The sequence below is a fragment of the Pogona vitticeps genome, chromosome 1 (genome assembly GCF_051106095.1).
Source record: "Pogona vitticeps strain Pit_001003342236 chromosome 1, PviZW2.1, whole genome shotgun sequence".
Lineage (NCBI taxonomy): Eukaryota > Metazoa > Chordata > Lepidosauria > Squamata > Agamidae > Pogona > Pogona vitticeps.
The window spans coordinates 28413019-28440060 of NC_135783.1; the positions used below are offsets into that span (position 1 = coordinate 28413019).

Consider the following 27042-nt stretch of genomic DNA (forward strand, 5'->3'; position numbering starts at 1 on the left):
GTATCAGCTTCTGTGAGAAATGCTTTCCCTGCTGACAGCTATAAAACGAAATATTGAAGATTGGAATAAGGGTCTCGCACTATGTTATAAATACATTTCTTCTCAGGTTTCCGTACTGTAACACAATTAATCATCATAGAAAAAAAAGAATAAAAGATACATACACAGGAAAGCTGTATGGAAATAGCTCCCTCTAGTGTTCGGTGTGGGGCTGCTGCACCCTCAAGATACACCTAAGGCCATATATTATATTTCAGTATTTAAATAACAGAAAATGGTAATTGTTACCCAAAACACTGATTATGCTATCTCACACATACTCTAAAATGTACAATATGACATGTAATCTGATTTTATATATTTTAAAACATACATTTGCCAGAGTTTAAATCCCCCCTTTTTATTTTTAAAAAATAAGTTCAATATTAAGATATCATGGATTCAATTCCCATTTAAAATTCTCATTTTCTCATTCTGAAATGGAACAAGACTATCTCAGGATCCAGACTGTGGAAAGCTTCCTCAGATTAATTCTTCCATAATAAAACTTGACATCAACCAACATAAGAATTTCATTCCACGAACTTGTAAGTGGCTCAAAGGAAAATTCTAAGAAAGGCATCATACTCCAGGGACATAGAGAGGTTTTCTTCATAGAATTGGGTGGAGAATCAGTCCTAGCCAATCTGGTTACTAGTGAGATATCACGGGAGTAGCAGCTCAATAATCAGGAGGGTCAATTGCTCCCTGCCCCTAAGATTTCAGTGGAATTGCTTGGACACCAACAGAAAATAGCCATGTATAGACTCTCAGTGGATGCAAATGGGTTAGGACACTTCAGATATATGAAGACAGCTGCACTACCATCCTGTCAATAATGTCTATAGTATCTCATTCTCTTCGCATCATGCTCCTTCTACATGGAAGAGCTACCAGTAGAATAAGACTCAAGAGACCTGGGTTCAAATCCTCTTCAGCTCTGGAAATTCACTAGGATGTGGCACTGGTAAAAACATTCCTCACAAACCCTAAAATTCCCATTAAACCAGTCATAAGTTGGACGTGACTTGATAGCAAATATGAAATTTCCCATAGGAAAGGTAGAGCAATGTATAACTAAACTTTTACTTAATGCAAGGGAAATAACTTTTACAATGAAAGAACCACTTGATTCTCCTGTGAAAGCAGAGGAAAAAATTATCACTGATTCCTCCTTTTGTGGAGAGGACCTGGAGAATATAATTACCCTTATAAATAACTGTGTGTGAAAAGAAAAGAGTATCATCTCACAACTGAAGAGCTGGAAGAGGCGTTTTGGATCATTGAGTCCAGCCCCTGTCAACTCCCAACCCATACCTAAACTACTGAACTATCCAGCAGTTCATAAAGCAGATTCTTTTGAGTAACTCATAGAGAAGTATCAACATAATCTGTTTTTGCTCAGGTGACTACAGCATAAAAGCAGTAATGTCACTATGGTTTATTAGGATTATTCCACTGAATTATTGTCTGCCGAGGCTGACTGACTCTTTATGAAGAAACACCAAGCATTTCTTCAGATAGCAGATTTTGTGGGGGTGCCATTTCCTTGCCTCCATACTCTTCCATTAGTTGTATAATACAAGGATGGTTCGGGGGCAGGATGTGTGTTTTGCCACATGAAGCGATCTCCACACAGATGTTCTGGCTCTTTTAGGGAGCTGCCATGATCTATCATTTTGCATTTCAATCATATATGCCTACTCCCACCAAGATCTACCTGTGTCACCCGCGCGAGCCAGGAGGTGAGGCTAAGGAGCCTAACGCCGAGGGAGGCCCAGAAGGAGAAGACAAGAAATCGGGCCTTCTCGGCGGTGGCTCCTCGCCTCTGGAATAACCTCTCTCCTAATATTCGCGCGGCTCCCTCACTGGGAATTTTTTTAAAACAACTAAATGTATCGGCAGGCCTTCCCCTTTGTCAGTTCCTGATCTCCCCTTTCCTTCCACTCTCTAGTTCTGTCCCATCTTGCTGTAGGTTCTCCTATGTAAAATTGCTTTTAATTATATTGTTCTTGTTTTTATTGTTGTAAGCCGCCTAGAGTAATCTTAATTGATTAGATAGGCGGGATATAAATAAAATAAATAAATAAATAAATAAATAAATACCATATCTATCTTGAAACAGCTTGAAAACACATTCTATCTTCCCATAAAGTATAAGTTAAACTTTTTATATACATCTTCACAAACACACACATACACACACAAATGGGGAAGAGCCTGCTACCAAATGATAGTCAGAACTGGTTTATGGGTCACTATTCGGCCACTTCCATCTTCAAAGAAGAGGGTTAGTCTGAAGTGGAAATGTATTGATATGTGAGGGAGGAAGAATTAAAAAGTGGGGTCGGGGAGAGAATTTCACTGGGAAAAAGAACATACAAGGCCAAGATCATTGGCACCACAGGGAGATTTGCGATAATGCTTCAAAGGAATTATTCTTTTTTACCACATTTAAACAAGAGAGGGGAAAAAAGGAATGCAAGCTCAGTAATTAAAAGAACCTCCCAACAGCTCTTTCATTTTTTTTAAAAGGCATATACAATGCAAAGACATATGTAATATTATTTCTAGTTTTTCTGTGAACATGACCTGATTTCAACTCAATTATGCCCTTGATGAAAAAAAATAGGTCTTTAAATATATCCTCTGTTTAATAAAACTAATATTATAAACAGAATGACAAGTTCTGGTGAGCAGTTCATGATGTTTACTGGAAACTGAAGAGAGGAAGACTGAAACTGTCTCACAAGCAGACATGCAAAAGTGGTTAAGAACCTTTTTTTTTTTTCCTGCCTCTTGGCACTTACATGGTTATATGGTACAACTCAGATTCAGAGGTTGTTGTCTGCAAATAACATCTCATATCTACACAATGAAGGGATTTGAGAGTGCTTTAGCCACCCAAACCTAGAAATAAAACTTAGCTATTATTTATTCGGGAATATCCAGTGTGGCAAAACAGAGGAAGTGATAGACCACGACTCAGGAGGCCTAGGTTCAAATCCCCATTCAGCCATGAAAATTCACTGGGAGGTGTAGAATTGGTAAAACCACTCCTTAAAAAACTCACTTACCATGAAAGCCCTGTCAGGGTCGCTATAAATCAGTTCTAATTTGACAACGCACGACATAACATTATTTATGCAAATATTACCTCCCAAAGAATATGGGTTTTTTCGTTCGTTCGTTTAGTCGTTTAGTCGTGTCCGACTCTTCGTGACCCCATGGACCAGAGCACGCCAGGCCCTCCTGTCTTCCACCACCTCCCAGAGTTGTATCAAATTCATTCCGGTAGCTTCAATGACATTGTCCAACCATCTCATCCTCTGTCGTCCCCTTCTCCTCTTGCCCTCATATTTTCCCAACATCAGGGTCTTTTCCAGGGAGTCTTTTCTTCTCATGAGATAGCCAAAGTACTGGAGCCTCAGCTTCAGGATCTGTCCTTCCAGTGAGCACTCAGGGTCGATTTACCTCATGACATTGCTGAACATCCAGAGTTCAATGCTAAGTCCTTTCTGATTAGGCCTAGCCTGAAACATCTTGCTACCTGACACAAGGAACAACAGGTTGATCTCTGACATTCCATGTTCAAAAGCCAAGTGGAATGGGAGTTCTATTTTACTTCAAAATTACTACCAACTTAACATTCACCGAAACACTTTAAAATAAAAGATAAGCTTAGGGCATTTCAGATAGGATATGCAGGACATTGTTGTTTACAGTACACAATTTACAGCACACAAGATCAAAATCTGTCCAGTTAATTGTTAGAAGCCTGTCTTCACTGTCCTCCTGCAGAACAAAAAAGAGGAGGCCAACCTGGCCTCTGGGCCTGGAGCGTTCCACCACCTGGAAGCAACCCCAGGGAAGGCCCTTTCTTATGTTCTCACCAGACGTGCCAGACACAGTGGGACTGAGAGAAGGGCCTTCCCGGAAGATCTTGAGAGCCAAGAAGTCTCTTATGGGGAGCAATGGTCCTTTAGGTAGCCTGGACCCAAATGGCTTTATAGGTCATAACTAGCACTTTGAATTGTGCCCCAAAATGGATCAGCAACCTGTGAAGCTGCTTTATGTGAAGAGGTGATGTGCTCCCTGTAACCAGTTCCAGTCAGCAGCCTCCCTTCAGCATTTTGAATTAGCTGAGGTTTCCCAACTTTTTAAAAGACAGAGCAAATTGCAGTACAGTGGTGCCTCGCAAGACGAGCACCCCGTTTAACGACGAAATTGCATTACGATGAACTTTTTGCAATCGCAAAAGCAATCACTTTACAATGGTTTCAATGGGGGAATTTCGCTTTGCGATGATCAGTTCCCTGCTTCAGGAACCAATTCTCGCAAAACGATGATTTTCGGCCAGCTGAATGGCGGTTTCAAAATGGCCGCCGGGTTAAAAAAATGGCTCCCTGCTCTTTTCTCGGATGGATTCCTCCCTGCCACACTATGGAGGATCTTCACTGGATGGTGAGTTTCAAGCCCATAGGAACGCATTAATCGGGTTTTAATGCGTTTCTATGGGCTTTTTTACTTTGCATTACGACGTTTACATAAGACAGCGATTTCACTGGAACGAATTAACGTCATAATGCGAGGCACCACTGTAATCCAAATGGGATATAACTAAAGTATGTGTCACCATGCCCGGATCAGACATCTCTAGGAATGGGCACAGATGGTGTATTGGTTTTAACTGTGCAAATGCACTCCTGGCCACCACTGAGCCCTGGGCTTCTAGGCTCAGAGACAAATCAAGCAGTACTCCCAAACTGTGGCCATGTTTTTTCAGGGGAAATGTAACCCTATCCAGCACAGGTCGAACCCCTATTCCCTCATCTGCTTTTCAAGTAACCAGAGCACTTCTGTCTCATCTGGCTTAAGTTTAAATCTGTTTGCCCTCATCTAGTGCATTACTGATGAATGGCACTGGTTTATAACACAAAAAGCTTCCTTGAAATTACAGTGGGGTCTTGACTTGAGAACTTAATCTGTATTGGAAGGTGGTTCTCAAGTCAAAAAATTTGCAGGTGAAATCTGCATTTCCCATAGGAATGCATTGAAAACCATTTGATCCGTATCTGCTCTTTTCCGTCCATAGAAACTAATGGGAAGCTGCTATTCCGCCTTCGACCACTAGAGGGGGATATTTTGTTTCTTTTTTTCTTAGGTCAAGAAAGGTTCAGGGAAGGCAGGGAAAATACAGTCCAGGCAGTACAGTACCAGGCAGTCCGAAGACTGTCTCCCAATCCACTCTCTAAAAGCTGGGAGGAGTGAGGAAGCAGACAGGCACCCTTTTCACTGGCCAACAGTTAACTGAAAGTTCAAATTTTGCACTTTCCCTGCCTCCCACGTGGTTTTTTCAGTTCGTAACTCAAATCTAAGTACGTAAGTCAAGTCAATATTTTCCTATGAGAGCGGTTTGTAAGTCAAAATGTTCGTAACTCGGGCCGTTCGTAAGTCAAGACCCCACTGTAGGTGAAAGGAGAGATAGTGACACTGGACTCCAGAACACCAGACAACCTCCTCAGCAGTTTTATACACATGTTAAATACCTTGAGTGACAGAACCCTGAGGGATATCACAGGCCAAAGGCCAACATATAGAACAGGACCACCTGCTGATATCATCTCTCCAGGAAGGACTGGAGCTACTGCAAAATAGTGCCAACAAGTCCCATCCTAGAGAAACAGCCCATAAGGACACTATGGTCAATGGTACTGAAAGCCACTGAGAAGTCCAGCAGAACCAATGAGGACACACTGCCGTGCTCTGGTCCATGGGGTCACAAAGAGTCAGACATGACTTAATGACTAAACAACAACAAAAAATCGTTTTTAATCTCAGAGAGAATGCTCCTGATGCTACTGATATATGGAAAGTGGCTGCACACCCGGTGCCTATCCCCTGCCCAGAATCCTAAAATTGCTTATTATTCTAATGTACACATACAGACACATTGTATTGTCATGGTATGCAAATTATGTTAATAGATCACAATGAAGCCACACACAAACCCCTTGGAGAAATTTCTGCAAACACTCTTGGCTGCACATATATTACAGATAAACTGGTAAGTGTCAGCTTGAAATTTCAGTTGTGAAACATGCCAATTGAATTATCTTGGTATGCCCTCAGATGCCACAACCCCAGAGGATGCGGAGACTTATGAGGTAAACAAGACCAAGCTTGTTCAATGGAACTTCCAAACATGCAGGGCAGCAGCTTTAAATATGGCACTAGAAGGCAAACCACTCACAATAACTCTAATGGAAAAGCGCGCCAAAAATGGAAGATGCAAGAGTAATTTGGATGAACATCTTATATAAATAGCTCAAGGTCATGAACAACCCATGTTTGTTTTTCACATAACACTATTAAGATAATTGCATAAACCCAGCACTCCTTTCAGGACTGTGCTATTTGATTGCTCAACATCTTGCATACAGTCTTGATGTATATGCTAATAGTTCGGTGCTTTGCAAAGAGCAAGAGTTTATTAATGTGGGTTTTTTCTGTTGCATCATCATACAGCCCAAATTGGCACTGGAAGTTAAGTGGACTGTTTGGCTGACTTTTCTCCTCTTTGATTAGGCATGACCTTCCAATACATTTTCAGTAGCCATTCCAGCACAATTAGACCACAACATTCCTGAGCAGGAAAGACCACTCAGATAGCAGATACTGGAGATCAGCAGTTGGCAGTCCCCCCAAATTCCTCCTCAACTTCCCACCCACCTCTCCTGCTTTTCATAAAACAGTCTGCTTTTTTCAGGTGTGGTAGAAGACCTCATCCTGTTGTCGGTGTTGAAATAAAGTTCATTTTCAAGTAAGCCTAATTTCTGGACATGAAATTGAAGGCAGTTGCCCTTTGCCTCAGGCTGCAGGGTCTCTGCTGACTGCAAAATCAAACTTTATAATAGGTAAACTTGCAAAAACAAGGCAACAGATGCTTTGCCTATGTTCAAAACAACAATGCTGGATCTCCCTATCCAATTTAAGAAACTATGACCAACAGACAAATTAAGAATGCCTTTCCCTTCAAGGGGCTCTAAGCAATAGTTCTTCTCACAAACTACTTCACTGTGTAGAGGGCAGACGGGCTGGAGCTGTGGATACAATCACAGATACCAAAATCCACAGATTCTTCTGAAGATCAGAACAGAGCCTACCAATAAGTTGTAAGCCATACAGGCACAGGGCTCTTTCTTGGAAGCTAAAGCTCATCACTGTACTCAGGAGAATGAGTTAGGGCGACGAAGAGTAGCAAAGAACCCAATTGGCAGAACCCCCTACCTTTTTTTTTAAGACCAAGAGGCAATGGATAAATGTCAGATGGTTATTAAAGGAAAAATATTGAGGGCTGGACAGCTCAGTGAGTTAGGCACCTGGTTATGGAGCCAGAGTTTAGCTTCCCACTGTGATTCCTGGGAGAATAGCTGACCTGTGCAGCTTTGGGCAAACTGCACAGACTCAGACTACCATCAGAAAAAGAGAATGTCTTAATACCCTGGTGTGACAAACCCAGACCTACTGGGATCTATCACACAGTTACTAAGCTGCCACCAACCATTCCCTATAATAAGTCACACAGACCAGGGATGGATTTTTAAACAACAAAAAGAATAAAGTTTATTTTAAATACACACAGGGTAAATAAAACAATCAGGTGAATAAAATAAAGTAACGTGGCTTATTCTCACACACACAAGCATACAGTTTGGTTCACCTAGAACCTTTAACTTAAAGCACAGACCCTGAACCCATCAGTTCTGGCTAACCCACAGACCCCTGAACCTTTCAGGTTGGTACTCTGACACACAGTAGTACCCTGTCAGACACCCAGACTCCCACAACAGCTTCTTCTTCCCCAGCTGCTGCTTCGTCCCAACCCAGTGTCTCACAGTCTGTCTCAGCATCTCCCTTCACCACACAGGCATCACATATTTATACAGTACAGCCCCTCCTCCTGATGTCCCGCCTTCCACTCCCCATAGGATGGAACTTTCCCTCCAAACCCATGACAGACAGGTAACATCAGTGCTGTTATGTAACACCTCCCCTCTTTATAAGTTGTTTTGTAGGGGGAAAGCTAAGGTGCTTTTCACCAAAAAACAACCTGAATAAAATACACAAAACAGTTATACATACCATATTATACTTACTTATCCTTACACTCTAAGTTAACCATAGCAATTATGCATTTAAACATTTACCATATACATTACATCCATTTACCTTTATTCATACAAACCAATTTAAAACCAGGTACATTTTAACTTTTTGTTTTCATTATATACATATAGTCCATGTTCTTTCGCCGTCTTCAGTCTTCAGGTCTTCTTGATAAGGCGTCAGCAACACAGTTCACTGACCCTCTGACCACCTTCACTTCAAAGTCATAGTCCTGTAAGTTCAAAGCCCACCTCATAAGTTTGCTATTGTGGGTTTTCATCGTCTTTAACCATTGTAATGGTGAATGGTCAGTACACAGAATAAAATGTCTTCCCCAGATGTAAGGCTTGGCCTTCTGGATCGCGTAGACTATGGCCAAACACTCCTTCTCCACGGTTGCCAAATGTCTCTCACCTTTTTGGAGCTTCCTACTCAGGTAGGACACTGGATGCTGGTCACCATTCTCATCCTCCTGGCACAGAACTGCTCCTACCCCGCTGTTAGACGCATCTGTGTAGATGATGAACTCCCGGTCGAAGTCTGGAGCACGCAGGACAGGATAGTTGATCAACGCCTCCTTCAACCTCTGGAACGCCGCCTCACAGTCGCTGGTCCACGGGATGCGGTCATCAGTCTTCTTCCTCGTCAGATCGGTCAGCGGAGCCGCAATCTCGCTAAACCTCGGGATGAACTTTCTGTAGTAGCCCACCAACCCAAGAAATGATTTGACTTTTCTCTTGGTGGTGGGTCTAGGCCAATCTCGAACAGCTTCTATTTTGGCCTCCAGGGGTTTTATCATTCCTCCCCCTACCATGTGACCTAAGTATTTTATTTCTGGGCTACCCAGCTGACACTTGCTGGCCTTTACTGTTAGCCCTGCTGCACTTAACCTCTGCAGCACTAACTCCAGGTGTATCAGGTGATCTTCCCAGGTATTACTGAAGATCCCTATGTCATCAATGTAGGCCACTGTAAAGTCACTGAGCCCTGCCAAGGTCTGGTCCATCAGCCTTTGGAATGTGGCTGGTGCATTTCTGAGACCAAAGCTCAGGACTCGAAACTCATAGAGACCAAAAGGGCTGCAAAAGGCAGTTTTTTCTTGATCCCTGGGATCAATTCTTAATTGCCAATATCCCTTTACCAGGTCCAATGATGAGATGAACCGACAACCCCCTATGGTTTCAATCAGGTTGTCTAGCCTGGGCATTGGGTAGGCATCAGGAGTGGTTACACGGTTTAACTTCCTGTAATCAACACAAAACCTAATGCTCCCATCAGGCTTGTCCACAAGGACTATTGGAGAGGACCAAGGGCTAGAAGAGGGGACGATTATGTTCTCCCTCAGCATTTCGTCCAGCTCCTTCCGCACCTTGTCCCTATAGGGTCCCGTTACTCGGTATGGGGATACTGCCTGCGGGGGTGCATCCCCTGTGTGGATCCGATGCATCACTCCCTTCACTATCCCCGGCTTGTTGGAAAATACCTGTTGATATTTATTAAGCAGCATTTTTAATTCTTGCTGCTGGTCTTGGGTGAGTGCAGGACTGATCTTTACCTCCTCTGGGTTGTATTTTACTTCCCCTCTACCCTCCCAGAAGGGTAATTCAGCTTCCTCACTCTCAGCTGCTTTTATCGCGAATAAAACCCTCTGTTCCCCTCTGTAGTAGGGTTTTAGGGCATTCACGTGAACCACCCTCCTTGCTTGGTTCTCCTCTTGCTCTATTAGGTAGTTCAGGTCTGACATCTTGGAAATGACCCTATATGGTCCTGCCCATTTGAGCTGCAGCTTATTCTCTCTGCAGGGCCTAAGCCAAAGCACCTCCTCCCCTGGGTCAAAGTGCCTCTCTCTAGCTTTGCGGTCATACCATGTTTTCTGTTTGACCTTCTGCGCTTGCAGGTTTTCTGCTGCCAGCTCTAGATTTCGCTTTAGGTCATTCATCAAGGTGTCTATGTAAGTCACAACGTCTTGTGGGTCATCCTGGGTGATCTGCTCCCAATTTTGTTTTATCAAATCAAGGGGCCCTTTCACCCTTCTCCCAAATAAAAGTTCGAATGGACTGAACCCGGTACTGGCTTGTGGCACTGATCGATAAGCAAACAAAAGGGATTGCAGCTTCTGGTCCCAATTGTTTGGATTCTCTGCCAAGTAAGCCCTAATCATGCGCATTAGAGTCCCATTGAACTTCTCAGTTAACCCATTACTTTCCGGATGATAAGCAGTGGTTTCCTTGTGCTTTATTCCACAGATTTGCCATAAGCGTTTCATGAGCTTTGACGTGAACGATGCCCCCAAATCTGTGATTATCTCTGAGGCAAATCCCATCCTGGACATGTACCCCACCAAAGCATCTGCCACTGTGTTAGTTTCAATATTAGTCAAGGGTATGGCTTCAGGATACCTTGTGGCATGGTCCACAATTGTTAGGATGAACCTGTTCCCCCTCTTTGTGGCCTTGGGCAAAGGTCCCACAATATCCACCCCTATGCATTTGAACGGAGTGTCAATCACAGGCAAAGGGCACAGCTTTGCTTTGGTCCTGTCGCGGTTATTCCCCTGCCTTTGACACACATCGCATTGTTTACAGAACTCCCTGATCTGCTTCCCTATGTCAGGCCAGTAGAAATTCTGTGTGATTCTCTGCTGTGTTTTGTTGACCCCTAAGTGTGCAGCAAACATGTCAGAGTGCCCCCTTTGTAAGATCATGGGGCGATACTTTTCAGGTACCACCAGTTGACTTCTGATCCCATCTCCCCCTTTTGAGATGTTCCTCAGGGTTTCTCTATATAAAATCCCCTTTTTCTCCAGAAATCTCACTGGGGTTTCAGGTGTTAGCTGGGCGTCAGTCACCTGTTCAAAACACTTTTGGAGAGTGGCGTCTGCCTTTTGCTCCTGTCCAAATCTGCTGTCTGTGGTTAAGGTTTCCACCACAGCTTCTGAACTCCCCTCTGCTTCCGCCTCTGGCTCATCATTACCCCCCTGAACTGTCCCCGTGGTGGCTTGTGAGCGTGTAATCACTAGCACCCTTTTCACATGTTCAGCCAGGTCATTTCCCACGAGCACGGCTGCTGGCAGAGTAGATGAAATCGCTATCCGCCAATCTCCCCTCCAGCCTTGAAAGTTGACAGGTACCTCTGCTACTGGCAGAGAGATTACCTGCCCCTCAATACCTGCTACCTTTATGCTCTCATTTGGGATTATAAACTCCCGGGGAATGATATCGGGATGGCACAGGGTTACCTGGGAACAAGTGTCCCGCAGCCCCCTATACTGACGGTCAAGTATTCCTACGTCCACCCCGGCTGTCTCAAACAACTGAGAATCTGTTTTTATCAGCAAGCAGCGCTTTACCTCCACAAGAGGACCATTTTCCTCAGCCTGCTCAGCATAGGTAGCTGTTCCAGACTGAGTAGCCATGGCAACAGGCTCCCTCTGTGACACTGAGCCTTGCTCTTGCTGGACACAGAACACAGCTTTTGGCTTGGTCCCACTAGAATTCTGAGGCACCATTCCTTTTAGCTGCTTCAATTTCTCACACTCTGAGATCAGATGACCCTTTCCCTGACAGAAATAGCATTTTCTGGTGTATTTTGATTCTCTCTCCTCTTGTTTGGGTTTTCCCTCCAAATTCTGAGGGCTTGGTTTCATGCCTGAGGGCTTCCCTTCACCATGGGCCCCTCCCCCTTGCTGGCTTTTCCCTGGTCCCTGAGAGTACTTGCTGTAGGTTTCTTTGGGTTTACCTACATATTTCCCCTCACCCAAGGGCTTTCTTATTTGCGAGATAAAATCCGCGATCTCTGCGGCTTGTGCCACAGATTTTGGTTTCCTTTCCCTAACCTGGAATTTCAATTCCCCATGCAGAACTGAATAGAACTGTTCCAGGGCTATCAAGTCTTTAAGCTGTTCATAGGTCTCTGTTCCCTCCTGCGACAGCCATTTCTCAAGCAGCCTCACCAATTGGGCCCCCACTTGGGTAAAAGTCTGTTCTGGCTTCTTGGTGAGGGACCTGAACCTTTGTCTCAGCTGCTCTGCATTTATCCCATGTCTTGCAAACACCAGTTTTTTAAACTCTGCGAAATCTTTCATCCGTTCCTCAGGCATCTCGGCATAAACCTCAGCCAGGCTACCACTGATTAAAGACCGCATGATGGTCATCTTCTCAGTTTCCCTCACTGAGAAGTCCACAAACGCTCTTTCCACTAAGGAAAAGAACACCTCGGGACAATCTCCCTTGTGGTACACAGGGAATTTCTTCAGGTCAGCCTTAGACAGTTGGCCCCCCTCAGAATCCCTATTATTATTATTGTTCTGGTTCATCAGTTCCAATCTCTTTAATTCAAACGCCATTCTCTCTCTCTCTAATTCAAATTGCCGCTGTTTCTCTCTTTCCCTTTCCTCCATTTCCCTCACCCTCAGTTCATGCTGTTGGACTATGAGCAATTTTCTGAGTTCTGGGTCTTGCTCTCCTGTGCTGTCACCTTGCACTGAGCCAAATTCCCCCTCAGAACCTTGGTCAATCTGGGGGTCTTTCACTTCACTCATGTCTGCTATCTTGCTTCGAGTCAAGGGCATAATCCCCCCTCAGAACAGGCGGCTTTAAAAAGTCAAGCCTCAAAATAAAACGACCACTTTTTTCCTTCTTGCCTCAGAACCAGCTCTCCCTAGAGATTGCTGCTGTTCTTCAGCACTACTTGCAACAGTATCGAGTCAGAGCCTACCCCCCTCTGCTGGGCCTCTCAGCTGGCAAGCTAGCTCACTGTTGCTACGCAGTTTTGCCTCAGCGTTTTCCCGCCAAAACTAGGCTGCCTCAGAGCACCTTAATCTAAGTCTCCCCAGTTGGCACGTTCTTCTACTAGTGCACCTCCCCGTGAGGTACACCTAGAAGATTACCTACGCGCCTCAGACTGTCCCTGACTAGACCCCCCTTGCTCTGGGCACACCTGCCAAGGCTTTGCTGGACCACTGGACAACTGGACCAGTCGTATCCCACACGCTGGACACCAATCAATGTGACAAACCCAGACCTACTGGGATCTATCACACAGTTACTAAGCTGCCACCAACCATTCCCTATAATAAGTCACACAGACCAGGGATGGATTTTTAAACAACAAAAAGAATAAAGTTTATTTTAAATACACACAGGGTAAATAAAACAATCAGGTGAATAAAATAAAGTAACGTGGCTTATTCTCACACACACAAGCATACAGTTTGGTTCACCTAGAACCTTTAACTTAAAGCACAGACCCTGAACCCATCAGTTCTGGCTAACCCACAGACCCCTGAACCTTTCAGGTTGGTACTCTGACACACAGTAGTACCCTGTCAGACACCCAGACTCCCACAACAGCTTCTTCTTCCCCAGCTGCTGCTTCGTCCCAACCCAGTGTCTCACAGTCTGTCTCAGCATCTCCCTTCACCACACAGGCATCACATATTTATACAGTACAGCCCCTCCTCCTGATGTCCCGCCTTCCACTCCCCATAGGATGGAACTTTCCCTCCAAACCCATGACAGACAGGTAACATCAGTGCTGTTATGTAACACCTGGTACCTAGGAAGCCCTGGAAAGGAGTGCCATAAATCAGATTTAATTTGATGACATGTAATTAATTATATAAACATGCAGGCAAAATGCCCCAAAGGTATTTACCCGCAAAACAAAATTTCACCCACTGACAACAGCTCTGAGCAATGTTCTCTTCATTATAACCAGTTCGTAAAAATGTGTATGAAATGCCTCTTTCTGAGTCAGGCACTTGGTCCGCCCAGCGTGGTGTTGCCTTGTATAACCTAGGGACAGTGCCTCTCAAGAGGCATTTTACAAGTCCTGCCACTTGAGGTCCTCCTAATTGGGCATACTGGGAAATAAACCATTCTTAATTGAAAATACTGTATAGAATGAAAATATAGAAGTTGCCAGGTTCCCCTTTCACTCACAATCTGCTGCTCCTCAAGCCAGGGTATTTTTCTACAACACTTCTGTACACATTCTCTATCCCATGCAATAAGCTATATGACCAAACCATTCAATGTATGACAATTATTTATCTTTCCATCATATCTCCAAATCAGACTTTTATGACAGGCATGTCCTATTTAAACAGGACAGTACTGGCAGATAGATCGGGGGGGACTCCAGAAACAGAGTGGAAAAACAGTTTCCAAGGACATAATGCTTTTTGTATGGGTGTAGTAGAGTGTACAATTGACCTCTACTGAAATGATGAGTACACTTTTGAAGAACAGAAGTTGAATTCTTCTGTATTTAAAATTGGACTTGATATTGGAAATGTATCCTCCATATCACACTGAACACACAAAAATGGTAGGAAAGTGCTCCTCATTGGTAGTAGTCAAAAGATTGTAAAGTTCATTTTTCTGAGCATTAACTACTGGGATTTTTTAATGTAATGGGAAGGTACTCAATGGGACCTTAGAGATCAAAATCAATACCTACTGAGGACATAATATCCTTACCATCAAGATGAATTAAATTCTCATTCTTTCTCAAAAATAACACTGCAAAATAGAAGGCAATGGGTAGTTTTCATATTCACAGTGATCACAAAGCTACAAATCCTGTTGTTCCTTTGAGTATAATCATAGAGCAAGCATCATCACCAATGTCTTTGGGTATCAGGACACCTTTGGAATTTCTATAAAGTATCATGGTCCCAACCACAGAATGGGTGCCACAGGAACGAACAGTCACAAAGGGCAAAATCCAGTTAAACCCAATGAATTAATGCAACTTAGTTAACCCTTTTGTAAATCCTATTGATTTGATGAGTCTACACTAGTTAGAACTGGCTGGATTTGATTTAACTCATGCTATTGAGAAGGGTGCCATTTTGTGACTTTCCTTCTCTTTGAAAGCATGTGTTTTCTACACATGTCCCTACTTTTTTTCCATCTTCTCTTTCTTTCTTCTCTTTCTCGTGCCCCAACACACATACACACAAAGGGAAAGAAAGGGAACATACACAGAGAGAAAGAAGTACAAAAACACAGAAAGAAACCACACATGCATACAAGGAAGGAGGAAGCATGCACATACAGTGGGTAAGAGAGTGAGCACATACACATTGGACGCAGAGGTAGAAAATGGGAGAAGAGAGCAAAACGCTCATAAGGAGAGAAACCAACATAAACAGTAGGGCCAGTGCTCCCATTAGGCAGAGCTAGGCACCTGGCTAAAGCAGCAGATTTGGGATCTCCTGAAACTGGCAGTTTGCTTATTATTTGATCTATTACACTGCTAGTGATTTAATCTATTATCATTGCATTTTTACTTCCGGTGGAGGGAAGGTACTTGTGGGATATAGTATCTGTCTTGAGTACCAAAACAACTTGGCTGGCTTTAAGCATTATGTGCCTTGACAGGAAGGTAGGTGAAGGCTACCATGTGCTGCTCTGCCTCAGGCAACAGAATCCCTGGGCACTGATAAACAGAGAACTTTCTTCTGTGTAAATCAACAGAATGTCAAGGATCCCTGGAAACAAACAAGATATCCCTTTGCAGCTCCCATTTTCAAGAAGCAACTTACCATTCCCCTGTTGCTTCACAGCCTAACATGGCCAAGAGAGGCAAAAGGATGGAACTATGGGCTGGGAGAGGTAGAAGGAATCAGGTGGGCATGCTGTGTGTTTCGCATACACTGTAGAGTCCATGAACACTGTGGCAGAATCGTAAGTCTTATACTGCAATGGACACAGAACTATGTTTAAACAAATGAGCCTGCCTTTAAACTAAAGCCTCAAAACATTTTCAAAATAGTGAAGTAGGTTTCAGATGATGTACACTTTAATAAATGCATACTATTTATTGTTTGAAGGAAGGGCCCTCTTCAATGTTTTTCCATGTCTTAGTTGGTTAGAATCAGAACAGAACCTGAAAATCAATGTTTACTCTTACCTCATAACGTCCTGAGAAAACTTAGTCTTTGCTGCATAAACCACTGGCTGGAATTTCATAGTCCCAACCTCAACTAATTACAGCTGTAGCTTACTCTACTTCACAATAATGGATGTAGTTTAACCTCAGCAAAATAATAAGAATAATGTGACATGAGGCATATTTTCCTCACAGTTTAGTGATTCTGCATTCCTTTTTTCGTCTCTTGTTTGAATCAGACTAATTTCCCCGCCTAGTGGGTAGCTGCCTGGTATACCTCCAGAAACGATTTCACCTCTTTAGCTCTAGTTTTTACTCACCAAGAACAAGAAAAGCCCACATGCACCTTTTATTCTTCAGGCTGATTCATGGGCTTTTTAATATTAATTCAAGCACTCAGGCAAAAGATTGCCTAGAATATTAACATTTCTGCAGAAACTGCATTAAACTGGGAAAAAGAATTTTGGTGAGGGGGCGTCGATGTCACAGTTCACATATCAGATGCTGTGTAATCATTAGGTTGACTAGACCCATGAGATTTCTCCAGAGGTACACAAGACACTACAGAAAACTCTTCTTTCCAGTTCTGCTTAATTTTCTGCTGAGAATCCTGGTGTGGGGAGAGAGCTGTTCAGCCCTGTGAACCCTGCTTATTTTAGCTACTCAGGATAATTTTTGCCTGCCATCAGACAGCCATGCAATGTGAGTTTTCCCTAGTGTTGATGACCCTACATAAGATTAATAGAACATGAGATTTCTGCATATGATTGAAGGCTTAATGTAGTCAGAGAAGAGATCTAAGGAGATGAATTAATTCACCCAACCTCTAGCTTGAAACATTAAGAATAAGACTACATTGCAAGGCTGTTACAGACCACTCCCCCACAGTACAGCTCTCCTTCCTTCATGCTGAGCAAGCTAAAGTGGAGTTTTTTTTCCCCTGCAGGGGTGTGCTCTAGCTTTTCTAAATGAAACCAGAAGTGACCTTTCACTGTTGAAAAAACAACAAAAATGGGCATTTTGCTTAAAAGGGGCATGAGAAGTCAACATCTTGTTTTACAGGGAAATCATGTCCACTAAAGAGCCAATTTTTCCATTTCAGGAAATTTTAAAAACTGTACTAAGTCTTGCACAAGAATGGCCTTTGTGCGTTGTGTGCTATATAACAACACACGACACACCACAGTATGCCAAATAAAACTTGTTAATCTTGAAGACACCAAGATATTTTTGTTTGGGGTACAAATATCTCCTCCACGATGTGGCTAGTTCCAGCTCTACTGTCATACTGGAGATGAACAGCAACTGAAAGTAGCATGTAAAAGAGACTACCACCCATGTTAAAAAATACCCAGTGGCAACCAATAACATCCACACAAAGCAAAAGAATTGGAAAGGGTATTTTGAAGCTTGACTGAATGTGAAGAGCCAGCTGCACAACATGTTAAATGAAAGTGTTGTTTCTGCTGCTGCTGTTATTAACTGAATTTGATTAAATTTGAGAAGGCTGTAATGCTGGTAAAAGTTGAGACAACAGGAAAAGAGGAAGATTAAATATGAAATAGTTTGACTGAATAAAGGAAGTTACGGCTCTGTGTTTGCAGGTTCTGAGGAGGGCTCTTAATGATAGGATATTTCAGTGCTTACTGATACATGGGGTTGCCTTAAATCAGATGTGACTTGGTAGCATGAAACAACAATTTGATTTTAAGGATGTGCATCTGTGGAGCTTATGACATGAGATGACAAGGGGCAGCTTCAAAAACTAGTTGACCTCAGCCCTGAGGAGGCCTAGATTATTTTTAAAGATTAATTGTAACAGAGCAAGAAGGTGAACTCAAAAAGGCTGTTTTGTGGCATGCAAAGAGGCATTCTAACACATATTTTTAAAACACATTCATTCTAATTTTAAAAATATACATTATGATGTATTTTCATTTAAAATGTAATAGTTGCTACTTCAGGAAACTGAAAGCATTGCCTCCATTTCTTTGCACTACTTCCCTGTCCTGCGACTCAGCGGGCTGACTTGTGCATAGAAAAGGTTGGAATGAACAAAGAATTCCAGCATTTGTCATTCCAGAACTTAATTTAAAACACGAGGGTTCCATGCCTCAAACCAGTCTAGAATTCGCTCCTGAACTAGGAGCATAATCCTATATATTCACAATAAGATCTGGGTGAGGTTTGAAAATATAAAGAATTTCCTTTTAATGACTCAGTGACAGTAAGAAATCACACCAACTTTGCACCTGCTTAAAGGCACCCCTTCTTTAGCATAACTTCACATTATGATCCATAAACTAGAACTTGACACTAAAAGAACAGGAAAAATTTTCTGAGCTTTGGGAGTTGGAGTTGGAAAATCCAGTTCTTTCTCTCCTTCCTTTTCCGGGTGTGGACTGGAAATCATCTCCTTATTGCTTTTCTCTCCGTTTGAGACAGATATCTTAAATATGCAACTCGATCCTCAATCCATTATGAGCCCCAGAGATTTTGCAGGGAAGGTGTGGGTATGTTTTTTTTCTCTGCTCTGTGTGTGGGCATGCTCACCCATACATATGGATTTCACCTTAGTTTTTTTTTTTTTGTTATATGTAAACCACCCAGAGTAGACTCATTCTAGATGGGCGGCATATAAATCTAATAAGTAAATAAAATAAATATGAACATACACATTGGACAAGGAGGTCTTCTTCTCACACGAGAGTTTTCTTCTTTTACTTTTCTGTTAAGAACTGCTAAAGTACAAGATTCCCATGTTTTTTTCTGCTTGGCTGCAGACAATGCTGGGCAAACTGCTGGAGGTCACTCATCAAACTTTAAGCTCTTATAGAAAAGCAATTTTATAGCCATTCCGCCTCAGAATTGGCACAGAGTATCCACAAAGCAGCCACAAGTACCTACCCTGCCAAGTCCTCGATGGCCAGATTTCAGATAATTCCCCTGAGTTGCTTCCTGGGGATAAGCCATAAAATTTACCGTATTTTTTGCACCATAAGACACACTTTTTTCCAAAAAAAACATTGGAGAAAAAGTGTATGCGTCTTATGGAGTGAAATTCCCAGATTATTTTTTCCTGTTTTCTTTGCCTAAAAATTTGGTGCGTCTTATGGAGAGGTGCGTCTTATGGAGTGAAAAATACGGTAGTTCCTACCCCGCCCCCTCCAAGTTTTGGTTATGGAGGGAGATGCACTTGTCTGAACCAGCTTTGACTTAGGGCCATTATTAGGACTATGTAAAATGTTTATAGATTCTTTAGGATCGATTCATTTGATGAATGAAAATGTTCACACCTGATCCAATGAGTGGCCTCTAGAAGATACGGAAGTCCTTACTGTGCAGGTACAATCCTGGAAGGGGGAGGGGGAAAATAATGTGGTTCTTTCAACCTCCCTTAATGTAACACAACTTTCTTCAACTTCAAGATCTGCATCCAGATCTGTTGGAATACCATCAAGCCCATCTCTCGTGGCCACTGGCTATATTGGATGAGAATCAAGACAGCTGTAGCCCAACTCATATGGAAGCCACCAGGTGTGGGAATGTTAAATCAATTAATTTCTCAACGAAGTAAAAAAACTTTAAATTACAGTAGTATTGCCATGCTCCCTTTTCCTGAAACTCTCCCAGGACAGATTGAAACTAAAGCAATGTTGTCCCTGCCCCTCCCTCTATTATTCTGCTATGCAGGGTGACCCAGGATGTATTCTGTTGCCAGGGGCAAAGAACAAGATAGTATCCAGTACGAGTAGTATTCAGTTTCCAGTAAAGAATTCAACTGGCTTGGCAACTGAACCCTACTTCAGCACTGAGGTTTGGACAGCATTTTTTGAAGAGATCAGACTAGCTTAGGAACTACAGAACAGACCATATAACACCCAGTTCTGTCTCCCAAAACCATCCTGCTGCTCACCAATCCCCTTTGAGCAAGTACCTGTCATCTGACGAGACTGCCTCATTCTGCCTAAGGTTAGGGCAGGCCCCATTGCTCTAAAAGAGCTACATCCATAAAAACGCTGTCTTACTTGCAGCTATATTATGTAATTATAACATGTATCTACCATGTTTCCCCAAAAATAAGGCAGGGTCTTATATTAATTTTTGCTCCAAAAATGCATTAGGGTTTATTTTCAGGGGATGTTTTATTTTTGTCATGTACAACAATCTACATTTATTCAAATACAGTCATCTTCTGGTTGCTGCACAATGGTGGAGGGTGGGCTTTCACTTAACAAGGGCTTATTTTTGAGGTAGGGCTTATATTACGAACATCCTGAAAAATCGTACTAGGACTTATTTTCAGGTTAGGTCTTATTTTCAGGGAAACAGGGTATCAGTCCCTATCTTGATGTGGGGGCATTCACCACTTTGGTCAATGTGCTTGTAGTCTCAAGATTAGACTACTGTAATGCACTCTAAATAGGGCTGCCTTTGAGACTGACATGGAAATTTCAGATGGTGCAGAGTGAAAAGGTACCACCATATTTCCACCACTCTGGCCACCTTGCATTGGCTGCCCATTTGTTTCCACATTCAGCATTGGCTGCCACATTCATTTCCAAATCACATTCCACATTGATTTCAAAGTTCTTACAATTACATATAAAACCCTAAATGATTTAGGCAGAGCACCTTCTCCCACCCAGTTCTGCCAGAGTCACTCGTTACAGCCAGGCCTGGCGGCTGAGGGGCCTAATGCCGAGGGAGGTCCAGAAGGAAAGAACAAGGAACCGGGCCTTCTCGGCAGTGGCCCCTCACCTTTGGAACAACTTGCCAGTGGAGATACACCTGGCTCCCTCTCTAGGTATTTTCAGGAACAAACTTAAAACCTGGCTATTTGGGAAGGCTTTCCCTCCAGCCGTATCTTAATTTCTTATACTTTTGCCATCTTGGATTTATAATATATGCTTATTGGTTTTATTGTCTTTAAATTTGTAAACGGCCCAGAGTAGACCTTTGGGCAGGGTAGAAATATAAATAAATAAATAAATAAATAAATAAATAAATAAATAAATAAATAAATAAATAAATAAATAAATGAATGAATGAATAAATAAATAAATAAATAAATAGATAGATAGATAAATAAATAAATAAATAAATAAATAAATAAATGAAGTATACAAACAGGAATCATGAGATTTAATCTTTTTGTCTTACATTATCTTCTGGAATCTGTGAGGGTAGCCCAGTAACAAAACTTTTAAAACAGAAAATTGAATTGGTTTCCAAGAGTGCAAAAGGCTATTTTAATGCATCTTTTATGATTATCCTGCAAGACAAATTATTATAATTGCAGCAAAATCACCTTTTAACTGATGTGCACGTGGAAGCACTGAAAACAAGTAAACTCTCCTTTACTGAGCCTTAGCTGTCCTTTATACTAACAAGAACCTCATAATTTGAATGCGAACAATTATGTAAATACTGTAAAACGATACCAGCCATATACAAGAGGGGGGGATCAGGAGGATTCAACAACAACAAAAATCAGGAGAAAACTCCTGAGTGGATAAAGAAAAAACCCAGAATGGTACACTAAAGTAGCATGTTCTGTGGGTCACAGAACACTGATGTACTCTTGGAGATGGAGAAAGGGGGATAAAACACTCAAACAAAGAGCATTTTAAGAGACAGGAATGGACAAGAAGCTCAGGTTTATACAGTAATAGGTTTCATGTACCCTTCACGTTGCAAGGTCTGATCTCATTTTAGATGTCCACCTGTATAGAGTGGCATTAAGGCAGCAAATGTGACTGGAGGCAGGGGAACAGCTCCTGTCTTGCATGTAGAAGATTCCAGGTTCAGAATTCAGAATTTCCAGTTAAAAGGAATAGGTAGCTGGAGGCAGAAAACTCTTTACAGCAAACCCTGGAAATCCACTGTCAGTCAGAGTGGATTATACTGGGCTATGCCAGGATAAAAACGCTTACTATAAGGCAACTTTCTTTCTATATGTGCTCCAACTATATAAGTCTGGCCCAAGACATTTTGCTAGCAGGAAGTGTGAAATAGATACCTCTTCCTTCTAACATCTTTTCACTGTGTTCTGGTCTCAGCATCTTCTGCCTGAGTTAGCTGCCTCACTCTTCCCAAGGGTAGGCCAGCCCTACCAATCTATATCTATTCATTAAGGCATCTGCTAGTTGCTTCACATACACACCCATTCATACTCAGGATGTTCTACATGCAAACAAGGGGCACCCTACCACCTGTTCCCAATGCCATAAACTACTCTGCAACCCCAAGTTTACGTCCTGCCTTTAGTGGTGAAGAAACTGCAAGGAGGAATGGGAATGGTGGGAGTGTCATCTTCTTGTGGCACAGTAGTTAAAGTGCAGTAGTGCAGTCAAGATTCTACTCATGATCTGACTTCGAACTCAACGGACTGATTCAGCCTTCCATCTTTCCAAGGTCCATAAATTGAGTACTCAGCATAATGTGTAGCCTGCATAAATTTTAAACCAAGTAGAGAGTGTTTTAAATGCTACGTGGTGATATCAAACAAACTCGTTTTGTTTTCTTCTGTTGCCTCAGGCAGCAAAATGTCTTGGGCCAGCCTTGTAGGGTGGAAGGGAGGAGGTACTAGAAGCTGTATGCTTTGAACACTACCTGTTAATAAACATAAGTTCCCTCTCAGCATGCACATACATTGAGTCTATATGAATGAACTCACCTAAAATGCCTTACTAAATGCGCCAAAAAATTGCCGGGGCACTAACATTCAAATACTACTTTTGGGGGGGGAAACCGTTTCCCAAATCCCCAAGCTATAATGGCACTGTTGACTGGTGAACTTTGGGGGCTATTGTTCATAAAAGGAATTTTTTCCAAGCAATGACAATTGATCATTATAAGCAGAACTTGAAGGCAGTCCATTGCAGAGCAGATGGTACAGCAGCCTACTTCAGCATGACCTGAGTGAAGAAATCAACTACTCTGCAAAACAACATACTATCAGGACATATTCTACAAAAGCATTCTAGCCTGTTGGACTCTCTATGAATCCACAGGGCAGTCCTGTCTGTCTTTAAAGTACCACAAGGAGCCTCCATTCATCTTGGGTGGCCCAAGGCATTCCACTGCCTGAGACAGAGCACTTGCCACCACTTCCTCACCCATGGCAGGTCAAGGTGAATTACACCCAAAGCCAGCTAAATTATTTTGGCACTTGAAGCTGAAAATCTGAAACTTCCTAGCTCCAGTCTTCAGTGCTTGGGTAATAATGCCATTCAAATGCTTCTTGAAGAAAGCTGTTAGCAGAAACCGGCATGTCAGCTATCTTCTTCACCCCTTGTCCTGTCAGCGTCTCAAGACAAGAAACTAGATATAGGAGAGGTTGTATTTTTTGGGTTGCAGCTCTTAGATTATGCCAACAAATGTGTTTCCCATTTCTGAGCGATGGAGGGAGGAGAGAATGGCCTTTACCAGTGCCTGCCATACTACACACTTTACCCTCAGATTTTGGGTGACATGCTAAGATAACATATTATATATATACTGTATAAAGATATATCTCCTGAATTTTTTTAGTTGTTGGTATTGACCAAATGGCATGTTCGTCTAACAATGCCGAATTAATTTGAGAAAATAAACCCACTAGCCACTAAGTAAAATTACTAAGTTAATAACAAATAATCCTTTCATTTGAAAAGATGAACCAGACTGGGAGAGAGCTTACTTTAATATGAAAATGATACCCAAAGATGTGTTAATATTTGCAGTAATGCTTTGCACAGAGAACACCATGAAAGGGCTATTTCCTCCAGAAAGTCGCCCTTTTTAAAATAGCAAAGCATCCTTGGAAGTTATGAAAGTAGTATATCTGCCTTATCATCCTGTCATTGAATTTTTTCCAGCAAATTCAGAGGCAGTATGCTTTCCCAGTTTGGATCTCAGCCCTGCATCTCTCTCATCAATACTTGTGCCAGTAGCCCTTATTCATTCAAGTAGTTGCAATTAATCAAAGTGAAGGAAGGGAAGGAAAGAACTGGGTCATTACAGTCTTGTGAACACTTAACACTGCACTAGCCTCATAAAAATGTAAGTACAAGGGTCCCTGTCTCTTTAAGAATGCTGTAAAAGACAGAATCTGGACAGCTTGCCATGCAGGGGTGGTAGAAACTCAACCTGCTGCAATTTTCTGTTCTGTGTAACAGTTAAAAGTACAGACACTGTCCTCCTCTTCCATCTGGTGACCACAAGCCTTGTAAGACAGCGTACTTCCAGTTGTAGACCTTAAGTACTGCTTTTCTAAGACAATCTAAAAGGTGAGATATAAATCCTTGTAATTAGTAAATAAAGAAACCCAGATCTATGCACAGGGAGGCACACCAAACTCCATACAGGATCAAGCTGAGAAGCAGTTTACGCCCATTAATGCAATGTCATTAAAGTGATGTGGATGTGGTTTTAGCATTCAGATTAAGTGTAGTGCGTGGATCACCCTGTTTATCCAAGAAGTGGGAAGAGAGAGAGGCAGAAATGAGAGAATCATTTGGGGGGGGGGCTGCAACCCTCTCCATCTCTCAGTTCTGTCTACCAAGACAAACAGTTTGGAACAGTTTCTGTCCAAGTTTGGATTTTAAAAAAACAAAACCCTTATTTTTAACAAATAATAATGACTAAAATTACTTCAACTCAGTGTTGGTAACCTTTTAAATGGAAATATATATGTAAAATACTTCCTTAGCCCACCTGGATTGCCTGTATATCTTTGCCTTCCCAAAACAGTTTCCCCTCAAAAAAAAAAAAAGCCGAAAGAATAGATATATCTTGTAATATGGGTTCAATTCTGGAATCTAAAAGCTGCAAGCTTCTTCTTACACAAGGGGGGGGGGGCTTCCTTGACAGAGTAAAGACAGCAGGAAAAAGGCCTGCTAGCAATTGATCTTGTTAGTAAATCACTGACCATTGTCAGCATTCACCTTCAAAAGTATTGAAGGCTAAGAACCTCTTTGTCCACCCCGGGCTACGCTGCAGAAGTATCTTGTATTTTCTTCATCTTTTTAAAAGCAGATAAACAAGGCTAGAAATCACATCGGTTCTACAACACGGAACGAACATATAAAATAAAATGAAATGGACATAACCCAAACTCCTTCTGAGGTTGTTTTTAATTCTTCCATCCTCCCCCCCCCCCGGCACTTTGAAATGAAATCGTGTGGGTGGCGGCGATGGTGGGCGGGTGATCCCTGTGGGGCTCCCTCCACCTGCAAGGGGAGGTGAAGTCTGGACGAAAGCCCACTGCGATCCCATGCCGCTTTTCGCGGAGGATCTCGCCACAGCCTCTGCAAAGAGACTCCCAGGTCTGCATAGCACCAAAATCCACGGTGGGGAAGGGAGGAGGCAGCCCTCGAGAAAGGAAGAGGGGGAGCGAGACGCGAGGGGTGGTGGGGGTGGCTGTAGAAAGGGGGAACCCCGTCCCTCCCGCACAAAGAGGCTCCGCGAGCATCGCATCCCAACCGCTCCGGGGAAGGCAGGGGACGGATCGGGACCCACATGCGCACCCCGACCGGCCTGGACGCACCTGCAAAACCCCTCCCAGTCCCCGCCAGAAGCCTTTCGGGTCGCCCCGGAGTGGGGCGGGCTTGCCCCCTCTTGCTCCCCCACCTCACATCACCCCACTTCGCCCCCGCCCTCCCCTCCGTGCCTCTTTCCGAAGACGACCCCCCCCTCCGCCACTTTCTTCCGCAGGACTTTGAGGCGATGCAAGGCGGCGCTCCTCCTCACCGGCAGCCCCGGAGCAAGCAATCCGGGGTAACGAAAACGCCAGCAAACCCCACCGCGAGAAGCACAGGTGCCGTCCCTGCGGAGCCACAAAGCAGCCCCGGGGCGCCGCTTTATTACCCGCCCGCCGCCCGCCCCGTCGACCTAGCCGGCGTCTCCTCACGAAGCGTCCCGCAGTGGAAGCACGAGCTCCCCCCCAATACACACACACACACACACACAACTCCAGCCCAAATACTGCCCCCTCCCCTCCTTCGGCACCTCGGGTTCCCGTCCTGAGAGCACGACACCCCCCCCCGCAGCCGCGGAACCTCCGCCACCCTGGGGCTCCCTCCTCACCGTTGGACCTCCGCACGATATTCTCCAGGAAGGTATTCTGGGGAGCCACCAGCCCTCGCCTTCCCCCAGCCATAGTCAAGCGCGCGGGCTCTACCGGGGCCGGGCGAAGCTAAGCGCTGCCTCTCCACTTGCTTCTTCCCGCGCTGTGGGCTTCATGGTCCCCGCCGGGAGTCGGGCGGCTTTGCAGCATCAGCGCCTCGCACGCTCCCGTCCTCCCTTTCTCCCTCCTCCCCTCCCTCCCTTTCTCCCCACGGCGCCCGCTCGCTCGCTCGCCTGCCCTCCCTGGCGCGCTGCATCCCTGCCGCCGCCGCCGCCGCTCCGCACCACCGGCTCTTGACCTGTCCGGCAGCGCCCTCTACTGTTCGCGCGGTTACCTCATCCACAGGAGAACCGGTTTAAAAAAAAGGGGGGGTCTAAGCCTGTCCAAGGATGGGTGAGGGGGGAAATTCTTGTCCAAGCGCGAGAAGATTGTTGGACGAGAGCTGGTAGGAGGTGAGGCCGGTGGACTGCAGCGCCCCCCATTGGAACGATGTGTGAAGCCTGCGGGCACTGCTGCGTTCCCGGGCGTTTCCACTCCACTGATTCACGTCCTGATCTGAACCCTTCTGTTGGGGGCGAAGTTCCGCTCACTTGTGGGCTCCTTCCCCAAAAAGCATCTTAAAAACTGGGCTACCCAGCAGACGTGTTCGTGGGCTGCAACCTTCTTCACTAGATGCACCAAGTGGGGGAGGGGGGCTTCATTAGTCAGATGATCCTACAAGTTACTTGGGCAGGTGGGCGCAATGCGTGGGTTCTGGCACAGACTGGCTGAATAAAGCATGGATTGTAAGGAAAAGCCTTTGTTCCTGTTTAAGTCCCAAGAGA

The 27042-nt window shown here is 43.7% G+C and overlaps 1 protein-coding gene and 1 long non-coding RNA gene across 5 annotated transcripts in view; both read right to left on the reverse strand.

The window, feature by feature from the left end:
* Positions 1–26395, reverse strand: part of KCNH1 (potassium voltage-gated channel subfamily H member 1) — a 320211-nt gene extending 293816 nt beyond the window's left edge. For all 4 annotated transcript variants that reach the window (XR_012083630.2, XM_072989933.2, XM_020794609.3 and 1 more), the window contains exon 1: positions 26179–26395. Coding sequence is in view for 3 of the 4 variants with exons in the window: in XM_072989933.2 (XP_072846034.2) it covers positions 26179–26251 (73 nt within the window). In the remaining variant the exon portion in view is untranslated. The remainder of the gene's footprint in view (positions 1–26178) is intronic.
* On the reverse strand, positions 5648–16922 carry LOC144585773 (uncharacterized). The gene is made up of 2 exons (XR_013540319.1): positions 13758–16922; positions 5648–7543 (listed from the first exon to the last, which is right to left on the reverse strand). It is a non-coding gene; the product is annotated as an uncharacterized LOC144585773 (long non-coding RNA).
* Positions 26396–27042: the final 647 nt, after the last annotated feature.